This window comes from Barbus barbus (assembly GCF_936440315.1).
Source record: "Barbus barbus genome assembly, chromosome: 6".
NCBI lineage: Eukaryota > Metazoa > Chordata > Actinopteri > Cypriniformes > Cyprinidae > Barbus > Barbus barbus.
Window position 1 is genome coordinate 29,429,812 of NC_136734.1, and position 13,033 is coordinate 29,442,844.

Consider the following 13,033-nt stretch of genomic DNA (forward strand, 5'->3'; position numbering starts at 1 on the left):
ATATATGCCCTAGTAAAAAGTAATATATTAAAAAATACATGCATTTCATACTAAGTATAGTTAAAATATATTAACATGTTTACTGACATTGTTAGAGAACGCAGCCGGACACAAAGGTAAGTGTAACACACAGTGACTTTATTCGCAGAGATCGTGCAGTGGATGAGTGCGGCTGGGGATGAGAGGTGAGAGTCCGCTTCGAAGAGGTTTTGGGATGCCAATGGGGAAGGAACTGAGTGTTGTCTTTGTGCTTTCCAGGAGCGAAGAGCAGAACATTCCGATGAGGATCGGGGCGACAGAGAAACTGACCACGGAGAGGAACAATCTGGACACAGGGAGACAACGGGACGGAGAACAGGAGGTAAGTATAACAGGTAAAGGATTGGAGGTAATACTCATCGAGTTAGGCTTGCGGGAATGGAGTCCACGTTGGATCAACGAGATCGGACCCAGAGTGACTGGAGGTGAGTGCTTTTGTGTGGTTCTGGGTGATGATGGTGATAAGGAGCAGGTGCGCATGATTAGTAAAAAGGTGCAGGTGAAAGTGATCGTGATGACGGTGGAGACGGGCCATTCTGTGACATTACCTCCCCCTCCCGGAAGGCGCGTCCCGCGCCGTAACAAAATACCGGGGAGGGGGGGTGGGTGCCCTGGATGTCGATGGAGGAGAAGGACACTGGGGAGGCATCCAGGGCGGAACCAGAAACCATGGCGGATCAGGGGACTCGGGAGACCATGGCGGATCCGGGGACACGGGAAGTCTTGGCAAGACTGGCGATTTGGGACGTCACGGTGGGACAGGAGATTCGGGAGGTCTTGGCGGGACTGGAGACTCGAGAGACCCTGGCGGATCGAGAGACTCGGGAGGACTTGGCGGGACTGGAGACCCGGATGGCCATGGCGGATCAGGAGATTCGGGAGGTCTTGGTGGGACTGGAGTCCCGGATGGCCTTGCCGGATCAGGAAGCCCGGATGGCCATGGTGGACCAGGGAGCTCTGTGGCCTTGGCCCTAGGCCCGGCCATGCAGGCCACGGGGATATAGCCCCCCCCTCCCCCAAATTTCTTTGGGAATGTTCCCCTCTAGGGACACCATTGGAGGAGCAGGCTCTGCGGCGCACTCAGGAGGAGCGGACACTTGGGGGTGCTCTGGAGGAGTGGGCTCCAGGGGGCGCTCTGGAGGAGAGGACATTGGAGGGCGCTCTGGAGGAGCGGGCTTTTGGGGGCGCTCGGGAGGAGTGGACACTGGAGGGCGCTCGGGAGGAGCAGACTCTTGAGAGCGCACGGGAGGCGCGGAGCTGGACAGAACCAGCGGAGACGAAGGAGAGCTGGACAGGACCAGCGTAGACGCAGGAGGGCGCTCTTGTAGCTCGGACACCTGAGGGCGCTCCTGCAGCGCGGACATTAGAGGGTGCATGGGAGGCGCGGAGCTGGACAGGACCAGCGGAGACAAAGGAGAGCTGGACGGGACCAGCGGAGACACAGGAGGGCGCTCTTGCAGCGCGGACACTTGAGGGCGCTCTTGCAGCGCAGACTCTTGAGGGCGCTCTTGCAGCGCAGACATTTGAGGGCGCACAGGAGGCGCGGAGCTGGACAGAACCAGCGGAGACGAAGGAGAGCTGGACGGGACCAGCGAAGACACAGGAGGGCGCTCTTGCAGCGCAGACACTTGAGGGCGCTCTTGCAGCGCGGACACTTGAGGGCGCTCTTGCAGCGCGGACACTTGAGGGCGCACTTGCAGCGCGGATTCAATGGGGCGCTCTTGCAGCGCAGATTCAATGGGGCGCTCCTGCAGCGCAGATTCAATGGGGCGCTCGGGAGGCGTGTACACTTGAGAGCGCTCGGGAGGCGAGGAGCTGGATGGTGCCAGCGGAGACTGCTAACTCCTCCATCTCTTCTGTTCTTGAGCCGATCTTCTGTTAGAGAACGCAGCCGGACACAAAGGTAAGTGTAACACACAGTGACTTTATTCGCAGAGATCGTGCAGTGGATGAGTGCGGCTGGAGATGAGAGGTGAGAGTCCGCTTCGAAGAGGTTTTGGGATGCCAATGGGGAAGGAACTGAGTGTTGTCTTTGTGCTTTCCAGGAGCGAAGAGCAGAGCATCCGATGAGGATCGGGGCGACAGAGAAACTGACCACGGAGAGGAACAATATGGACACAGGGAGACAACGGGACGGAGAACAGGAGGTAAGTATAACAGGTAAAGGATTGGAGGTAATACTCATCGAGTTAGGCTTGCGGGAATGGAGTCCACGTTGGATCAATGAGATCGGACCCAGAGTGACTGGAGGTGAGTGCTTTTGTGTGGTTCTGGGTGATGATGGTGATAAGGAGCAGGTGCGCATGATTAGTAAAAAGGTGCAGGTGAAAGTGATCGTGATGACGGTGACGGGCCATTCTGTGACAGACATATTGCTCAAGACTAATTGATATAAAAATTATAATTACTTTATTTGCAGTATTACTTGTGTACAATGCACATTTCTAAATATTAAGCCTAAAATGTGTTTTAATGTCACAATTGATGAGGACCATATGACCTTTGAATGAAATCGGTCTTTAAATGCAAGATATTTCAAGTGTACCTAAAGTTCCTGCAATAGTTCCACTTTAACACAATCAAATATACTTAAGTATATCTTTAGTTGCGCAAAATTAAAATTCACAAAATTCGTTATTCCAATTTAGCAGACTTTAAGTATACCATTTTAGTATATTTAAAGTATAATTACAGGGTATTTTTATTAACTATGCAAATATGTAAATGTATTTTTAATATACTAAGCATTAAATAAATGTATTTCAAATACATTTTAGTATATAAAGTTTTTACTAGGGTGTATATATTTTATAAAATATTATATAAAATAATATTTACTATAACTAAATCAATCAGATTTCACCAGCCAAAAGTGCACTGAAAAAAATATTAGTAAATTTCAAATAAATATAAAGATGCAGCAAGTAACACATTGAATTAAACAAGAAATTTTGAAGTAGAAAGACTCAAACTGTATTTTCTCATAACCCAAACCCAGCAGTCTTTATTTAAATCTTTGAAAAATCAAGTGTAACTTTTAAGTGTTAGATCAGGTAGAAATAGCTCACAGATGTATAAACTGCCCATTTTCACCTTTTTCCAGTGTCACTGTCTCTGCATATTAAGCTAGAACTGGAGAGAGTACTTCATCACAGAAAAAATGCTAATTATCATGCATAATTACATTCAATTTTCTGTGAGTATTAGAAACACATACACGCATAATCTCTTCAAGTCCACTCTTCTGGTTTACAGCCCACCATCTCACATCTGCGCTAACACATTACTCTACGCTGATCTAAGAACAGCTGACAAAGGAAAAATGTATCAGGTCCTTCCCACTGAGAGAGGTGAGTCATCGTGAGGAAACCCCTTAGAAAATGATCAAACGCTCACTCAAACACACATGCTCACAAACATCCAACCATTCCAAGGCCAGCTGCTGCTGTTTCAGCTTCTGATACACTCCACTGTGGACACCGGACATCTTGGGATCATTTTTTGAAATCTGTTCGCCACCTGTATTTAAACTTCTTTGATCATCTCAGTGAGCGCACATGACCAAAAATGGCATTAACATTGTCACGCTGCTCTCTAGACTTTTCTTTCGTGATTTCGCCAAAACGTTAGAATCTCACTCCATTAGAATCTTGATTAGAATCTATTCTCTATTAGACAGTAAAGACAAGTATAATGTTGCAAATGTTTTCTATTTCAAATTAATTTTATTTTGAATGTTCTATTCATCAAAGAATCCAGAAAAAAAAAAAAAATTAGTTTTCACACAAATATTGATCAGCACAACTGTGTGCAACTGAGATAATAAAAAGAAATGTTTCTTGAGTACCATTATGAGCATATTTGAAGGATTACCTAATACAGAAAATATCATGTAATAATCATGTAACAAAAATCCTGGCCTTTTAAAATATATCAATCTAAAAACTGTTTTTATAATTTTAATAACATTTCACAATAGTACTGTTTTTACTGTATTTTTTAGAAAATAAATGCAGTCTTGGTGTAAGAGACTGCTTTCAAAAACAAAAAATCACTGCCAAAACCGACAGCAAACTATTGAACAATAGATTTTGTGTTTATGTATATACTTTTATTTTTTGTATTTGGTGACAAATAACCATCTCTGTGAGTGAGTCAGTGAATCATTCAACTGAATCATGCAAATACACTGATTCATTCAAAAAAGAAAAAAGCAACTGTCCTTATGAGTGACTCCCTGAATCATTCACTTAAAGGTGCCATAGAATGCACTGATACAGTATTTTAAATTGTTCTCTGATATCTACACAGAAGGTATGTGGCTTAGGTAAGGGCAAAAAATCTCCAGAAACGATTTTACATGTCCATTTACAACCCTAGGATTTCTCCCTAGAATGAAACGGTCTGTTATTGGCTTATTTGGCAGGGTCATGAATAATAATGAGCTCTGCTCTGATTGGCTGTTTCACAGTGCTGCTCAATGTTGAGCTCTGCTCTGATTGGCTGTTTCACAGTACGGCTCATCAGCAAGAAGGAAGCACAGGGAGGAAAATATATATTTAAATACTTTCTCTCGCAGTTATATCGTCGGGTAATTATACTGTATATAAAACGCGGGCATCAGGGAGCCGTTATTAATATGCAAGGCATTGAAACTGCTTTTGAACGATCCATCGATCGCGTTATAGTTTCACTTTCAAGAGACGCAATCACACAAACTATGTTTACATTATGGAGCAACAGTACTTACCACACATTTCACAAGATCAGATGCTTGTCAGTGGTGCTCAGGATCTGTAAGTCATTCGCCATCATCCTCATCTCTCCTTACTGAGAGTGAAATCTTATGTACTGTAACAGGCTACCGCTAGCAAGGAGCTAACCATGTCCCTTTAGTGGCTCGCGTTATTTGCTTTCTGTGCCTTTCTGAATACAGACACCAACCCATCCCTGCACTTCACACCCCCTGCACGGCCTGGAACATAACATTTATTTTGTTATTTTCGCTGTTGTCCGCGCTTGTTTATTTACAATACCTGCAGAGCTTCTGATGGTTCGGCCGGCTTAGAACAAGTGCGGGTTTATGCAAATGTTGGGGGCGTAGTGATCCCGACTGTTGCGTCACAGTCGGTGTTATGTTCTGATTCGCCTGTTTTTCAGTGGTCTTTTTTAATCACGAGATTTACATATGAAGGAGGAAACTATGGTGTTTGAAATGTACTATGCAGTCAATGGGACAGTCACAAGCCTCCCAGTTTTCATCCAAAATATCTTAAATTGTGTTCCGAAGACGAACGAAGCTTTTACGAGTTTGGAACGACATGGGAGTAAGTAATTAATGACAAAATTTTCATTTTGGGCTGGAGTATCCCTTTAAGCAATTCTGTCAACAACAAAGACAACAAAGATTCATTCAGAAGCACCAGGTTTCTTGCAAAACACTGTGGAGATCATTTGTTTTAGTGCATTTACTATGTATTTTAGGCAGATTTTATCAGGAAAAAGGTTAAATTGCATATCTTTAGAGTCGCACTGCTTATATGCAGTTTGAATACTGTCCCTGTTTATATAGGCACCAAAATTTATACTTGCTGCTTACGTGCTCTGCGTGCACCATGAAACAGGCCTGTATGTACTGTGCGAGTTTAGCAGAAGGCTTTTTTAACATATGTGAAATACTCACCTACTGTTTAAAAATAGACGTCTGTCTGGCTTCATGCAAATTACACACATGGTGACAGTAACACAAACACCAGCACATCTAAATCAATCCAGTTTATTGCTGAAGTTTAGTTTGTGTTCAGTAGATTTGGTATTTGAATTTCCCATGTAAAAGATTTATTTTTTATTTCTTTGAATTTTTTTTAACATTTCTTAAACTTAATTTAGCCGCGTCAAACTGAAACCCAGCAGAAAGCACTGTGACAGGTTGAAATCCTAAATCGCCCCTGGTCGAACATTTAAAAACCTAAGAAATTTCTAAGTGGTGGAGAATAATTTTAGATCAATTTTGTTTTGGTTCATGAAAGGTGATCCACCATTTGAAATGATTTTAAATGAGTGCCCAGAGTGTTCTGTATTAGTGAGAGAACCTGACCTTGAGAGCTTCAGGAAGAGCAGGTAATGAGTGATAAAATGCTCAGTTCAGATACGGTGAGGAAGAGCAGAGCACTTTCCCCACCAATGCAGTCCATTTGTTTTGGGTTTATTAAACTGAAGGCACTCATCAAATAAGTTCTTTTGCAGTGCTTGAATCAGCACAGGAGAAAATGTTTAAAAGGAGTTAATCTTCTAAACTGGCCTGACCTCTTTGGTTTTGAGTTCACTTTTATTCTCATGTCCCCTTCAGACAGCCAGTCTTGTCTATTTAGAACGTACGTTTTTAGAAATCCAGTCTGTATTAAGAACCACTGTGTTCCTAAAAATCCCATGAAAAGGCTTGACGAGTACAGTGTTATTTCATATTCAGCCTTCCTTCAGCTCATACAGTAGAACACAGTGGTAGCAACCCCAAGGTCACGGGTTTGAATTCCAGGGAAAGCAAGAAATTATCAAATATAAGTCACTTTGGATAAAAGCGTCAGCTGAATACATGTGAACATTTCCTAGTGAAACAGCATGTTCTAATGTGATATTTTAAAGAGTGCATGATTTTTTTTTCTTTCAAATACATGAAGGTAATGGCCTCAAAGCTAACATGAACTAAAAGCCATGAATGTCCAGATTTTGTATATATATAAAATTATATATATATAAATGTATTTTATCTTTAATTTTTTAATGACAAAATATTGCATTGAGTCATCATTTCTTCTGATATATTTATTACACAGCAAATTAAGGGTAAAGCTGAACGCTTTCTATTATACGATACATTATTCAGGGCAGTGAGCTCTATTGTATAACGCACATTTTGGCAAATGTATTACAGCTCATCCGGGATTTCCATGCTTACAGAAAATGTGCATGCTATATGCTGCAGAAAATATGAAAGTAGTGTGATAGTTTTTCGGACAAGGCAAAGTAAAGGCGTAATTCACCACTGACAAGATGGGCTTTTAGTAAAACTTAACACTTAAATTGGACTATACACAGAGCTATGGCAAGAATACAAAAATGTGGAAGTATGATCTGTAGTTTTCTGTTATCTGGCAAACTTTTGCTGACAAATAAATGGATATCTCTGTGCAGGTAACAGGGAAAAGTACACACTGTTCGTTTACATATACTACTGACATGTAACAACACAAAGTCTGTTACAAATCTGTAAAGTTGCGCTTTAAACACGTGACCAAGGCCCTGGTGTATTGTTATTTAACCCTAAAATATGAAGAGATAGAAACAAGTTGAATAGGTTTGCAAATGAAATGCCTAGGTCTCTGGAAAGGTTTTATTAGACGAAACAGGTGCACCACAAGGGCTTATGGAGTGTGCACTCAATTTGTTAAAAGAAAACAGTGGAGATAAATGCTCTGATAAGCGACAGTAGAGTAGCAGTAACAATGGGCACTGGGAAGAACCACTGCAGACAGATATTGTCAATGTACTATTTGAAGATTGTTTTGTTTTTTTCGGTTAAACTAAACACTTTTCATTACTACAACCAATATTTAATGCCTATTTAAGGACTAACCTCAACCAAAAAAAAATCACTGAACTGCTGAACCAAATGCAGAGCCACGGTCCTAACTGTCATCTTGGGCTTTAAGACCCTATCATATGTCAACCTGCATGATGATTTCTCAAATGTAAGCTGTAAAGGTCAAAACTGGGCACTCAGCAGAGTTTTATATTACAAGAATGTCTGTAATGTTAGAGGAGGCAGATTATCCCTACAGACATCAGCACATGCCACATCTCTGCACCAATGCAAGTTTTTTTATTATTATTATTGGTATTCTACCAAGGGTAAAAAACAAAAATGAATACACAGTACAGAAATATGGCAATGGCAGTTGACCAAAACAGCAAACAATTTAGGAAAAAAACTGTACACAATAAAACCACAAAAAACAAACTAGTCACGCTGACAGATGTTTGCTTGTGCAGAATCTCAAACAAATTTGATGCAAAGTTTGAAAATAGCAAGCATGCATGCCGGCAAACTGACCCTGGACCAGGTGCTCTGAGCTCTGACAAACTCTTTGTCAGCAGTAATTGTGAAAATTATGCACAAGCAGCTATTTTACAGTTGCACCTGAGACACAGAACCGAGTTCCTGAAAATGGAAACCATCCTGCACAACTGGCCGTGAAACCTAGTTCTCTAAAATGCAGAACTAATCAGTGATCCTGCACCACTTTTCAGCAGCATATTTTACAGTTTAGCCTATTTTATTTAGTTTGTGAGTTTGAAGTCTGTCAAGAAGTTATCTTTCGCTTGAGATATCCTCACAGGTTTGTGCACAAAAACAACAGTGTAGACAGATTCACGAACAAATGACTCTTATGAACCAGTTCTTTTCTATATACATATACAGCACGATCAGGGTAGTCTGATTAACAAATAATTGCCTCTGAAAACTGAAAACATACAGCCTGACCATGGTAACCCGATTCACAAACAAATGATTCTCAAACAGCATGATCAATGTAATCTGATTTACGAACATATGACTCTTATCAGCCACAAAAAAAAAAAAAAATAGTTTGACAGGTTTTAATTAATCCTGCGAATCCTTCACGACCAATAATAGCAAAGAAATAGAAAATGATCCATCTATGACCTGAGAGCCATATAATGGGCTTCGGTCTACATGCATCTACAAAATAATTCATTACAGTAAGGCTGTTTTGGAAATAAAGATCACAAGCATTATTGATTCTCTTGTGTACACTTGTTCATTATTAGATTGGTGGCAAAGGCTATCTAACCTTTGAAATGCTCATCGGGTAGAGATTATGAGCAGCTGAATTTCATGTGCACTATTGCCCTTAAACTTCACTTCAGCTTACGTCTGATCTCGCTGGTATTTTGGCCCTCTGTCTCTCCACCACAGCTGCTCCATTATGTTCTACTTATAGCATCTGTGTATCATCCATCAGTGTGTCTTTACATGTCATCTGAAGAAGAGCATGTCATTGATGGAAAAGGGTTTCTAATCAGATAGCAATTGTTATGACTGTGTTGCTTTTTAAAATGTCATCAGTGATTCCCAAACACGAAAGGCCAAGTCCACATCCCTGAGCTATGAGTGCATGGCGAAACCTACACGGTGTGCGTTCAACTATCTGGAAGCAGCATTTGGATACTCTCTCTTGCTTTCTTCTGGAGAGTGTGTATGGGGTTTTGTAAACCTATTTTCCTTAAAACTAAACATTTTTATGTTCCTAGTGTTATGTGTCTGTTTCTGTTCAGTTTGGTTTTGCCCTTTTTTGGTAGTTCCTGCTCTGGTTTAGTTCATTTGTTAATCATCGTTTAGTCTTTCCACCTGTGTTTAATCAATTATCTAGTTAGCTCCTTTGTTCTAGTTCCTATATAAGCATTCAGTTTAGTCTTTTTTCCTTTCTCGTCTTAAAGTTACGTTCCTATTGTGGTTATGTTGGGTTATTTGATATTGGTACGATTGGTCTCCTTTCTCTTATTAAAGTCTATTTACTTTGGATCTGCATTGTCTTCCTGGCCTTCCTTGGATACCCAACCATAACACCTAGCATATCATTTTAAATTATGAATTAGTATAATTGTGACTTTCTCAATAATTAGGTAATACTTTTTATACTCAAATAGTTAACAGTATCAATTCCAGTTTTCCTAGTACTACCTGAACAGACAGTAGTACGTATTTTTCTGTTCTAATTATTTCGACTTATATTTTAACTGAATTTTAAAAGTAGCCATTCTGACTAGTGATTGCGTATGACAAGTAAAAAGCAACTGTAACTAGTGAAATGAGAAATGTTACTAGCAATTGGGATAGACAGTCTCTCATAAAAATATGCGCAGGTAAAGCTGAAATGGACAATATTAACTATTAGGATTCTTATTAGTAATGAAGAAATAAGTGGGTCAACTAGTTCATATACTGTAAACAAATCTAAATAAAACAAGAAAATAATATTTCAATTTTTTTACTTCAAAATGTCACATTTAATGCAATGTGGGTAACACTTTATTTTATGGTGTCCTTGTTACACATGTACTTCCTATTATAATAACAATAAATTATGCATAATTACAAGCAAGTAACCCTAATCCTAACCCTAACCATATAGTAATAACATGTAGTTAATTAATATTACTCAGTACTTAAATATTTAATTACACTGCAAAAAGGACACCTTAAAATAAAGTGTAACCACAATGTGTTACATACTGTTTCTTTGTAATTGTGACGTTTGCTAGCAATTTCAGAGTAAAAATTGGGTAACACTTTATTTTAAGGTGTCCATAATACAGAGTAATTACTTGGTTAAGTACTTAGTAGTAGCCGTTGTACTTACATGAAACAAAATGTACTTTCCATGTAACTAAGTTATGGAACAGCATGTATTTACAGTTTGTAATTATGTAGATGTAATAGGCAGCTACTATTACACATATGTAACAAAAGATTGTTACATGCTTGTTGCAGACTTTATACAACGTAATTATAAATGTAAGTACACAGACATAAGCTACTTAAAATACTTAATGTGTATCTATACTCTAGACTCGGTCTGTTACATATGTGTAACAGTAGCTGCCTATTACATCTGCATAATTACAAACTGTAAGTACATGCTGTTCCATAACTTAGTTACATGGTAAGTAAATTTTATTTCATGCAAGTACAACAGCTACTACTACGTACTTAATTAGGTAAATACTCTGTATTATGACACCTTAAAATAAAGTGTTACCGAAAATTGTTTATACACCAATTTTTTTCAATGTAATAAATAGTTACTAAAACAGAAATAGGTAGTAATATAAAATTCAGGAAGAAATGTACAGTCTGTTCTCAGTAACAATGGAACAGTTACTTGTGCAGGTGACTAGAAGCAAAGGAACAGGCACTATATGTACTATGAAAAAGTTAATAGATTGTAGTCAAGCGCAGGAATTGAGACAATTTCTTGTAGATCTGAAAAAGATACTATCGGTTTACTTACAGTAATAAAACCCCACGTACTAGTAACATAAAAACTGATACAAGTTATTTTAAAGGAATAAATGTTCGCAATGGGGGCACTGTCAATGCTCAGCTGGCTTCCACAGATACCGTCATCCCTCTTCTAGTCCCTAGATTACGCGCATCCGCAGCGCAGCACAGCACAGCGCGCGACGGCCTGGTTCTGTCCATGGTGCTAGTTATCACTGCGCGAGGGGGAGATTTATTCACTGAGGCTGGAAGCAACCTAGCCGTTTCTTTCTCACTGTCACTATCTGCGTGCGCACGCATGCACGTATGTGTGTGTGTTTAGGCACTGTATGAAAACGCCATGTCGTCCTTTGTGTCATTATAACCGTTTTGGCTCATCTTTTTGCAAAACAGAACACGCGTACCCAGACCACACGCACACCCCCTCTTGCGCGACGCGTGTAGCGCTGTGCGGATCACACACATCATGGTGCGCCGAGCAAACGCGCAAAATGGCACACAAGCGCGATCAATACCTCACTGCAAGGCAATCTGCCCGCTCACCCATTCCTCTCCCACCAGCTATAGGTCATGCAGAGACACTGCGGGGGGACATTTTTTTTTACCTTTCATCCAGTCCAGCACCTGCTTTGGGGACCATTTGCTGATGGGTTCCATGACCAGCGCCATGGCTGGTGTGCGTTGATTTCCCGGTTGAATTGCGTATGGAACGCGCGGACCATCCGAACCCAGAGAAATAGAACGGAACCGCCGTTAGATCACAGGGGCACATGTGATTCCATTGCATTGACGGAGCCTCGCTGTTGGATACATCCTCGCGGAGGACTGCGACGGTGAGGGATCCACGCTCGCGTCTCTACCCCGCCCCCCCTCCAGCGCTCTCTCTCTCTCTCTCTCTCTCTCTCACCAAAGTGTGCTCCTGCTTCTCTAGTCTACCAAGTGGAGATGCAGGGGGAAAATGTGTCTCTCACCCCCCCTCCCTCCCTTCCGCGCTCGCAACGCTGCAGTATCACATGGGTCAGCGGTTCCCTGAGCGTGGGGACTGTTCCGTGACACTACCGATAAACGCTGAACAGCTCCACTGGGTCCGATACTGAGCGCGACAAGCAGCCGAGTGCCTTGCAAACGACTACTTGGTATGCGTGCTTGTATGCGTCTCTCTCTCTTTCTGGGTTGGACCGTTTTGGGTCTACGCGAGCTCGCTCCTCTGTCCGCGTCTGGAAAATTTCTGCGCGCTCTTTCGCTTACGTCACCGCAGCCCAATATGACTCGAATAGCAAAAGTCGGAGTGTGCGCCTGCTGGACCAATAGCTGCGCAGCACAGTGAGGTAACCGCAACCGACCGACCGAGCCAGGGAAACCGGGTGACCAGATAAAATAGACAGAGATCACAAGTCTGAGGTGCTCATCAAATAATCGGAATGGCACAGAAAGAGAAAGCAGATTTGTGGTTCTGGGGCAGTAACAGATAAGGACATCTGAGAAAGTAGAATAGTTTGAAGCACATGTGCCACAATCTAAAAATGTGCAATCTTTGTGCTCATATTGGTTTTATATACTTTTCTCTAAAATATTGACATGTAACCAGTTGAAAAGTACTAAAATACTTTGTGCATTAAATTCACTTATGCATTGTGAAAAGCACTATGCAAATACATGATTTGAATTATGCATTGTTTAAAGAATTTTTAAAGGTGATGATAGATAGATAGATAGATAGATAGATAGATAGATAGATAGATAGATAGATAGATAGATAGATAGATAGATAGATAGATAGATAGATAGATTGATAGATAGATAGATAGATAATTGCAAACGCTTTATGCCTTGTTTATTTCAAAATATAATTTTCTTTATTTTTTCATTTTAGGAATTGCATGCTTTTAATTCAGTCTTCGGTTAAATAAA

General features: G+C 40.9%; 1 protein-coding gene across 1 annotated transcript in view; it reads right to left on the reverse strand.

The window, feature by feature from the left end:
• Nucleotides 1-11,999, reverse strand: part of LOC306871887 (connector enhancer of kinase suppressor of ras 2-like) — a gene marked incomplete at its 3' end in the record, with an annotated part of 44,570 nt that extends 32,571 nt beyond the window's left edge. Inside the window, exon 1 of the mRNA XM_079420121.1 lies at nt 11,728-11,999. Within this exon, the coding sequence (XP_079276247.1) occupies nt 11,728-11,791 (64 nt within the window). The 5' untranslated portion in view covers nt 11,792-11,999. The remainder of the gene's footprint in view (nt 1-11,727) is intronic.
• Nucleotides 12,000-13,033: the final 1,034 nt, after the last annotated feature.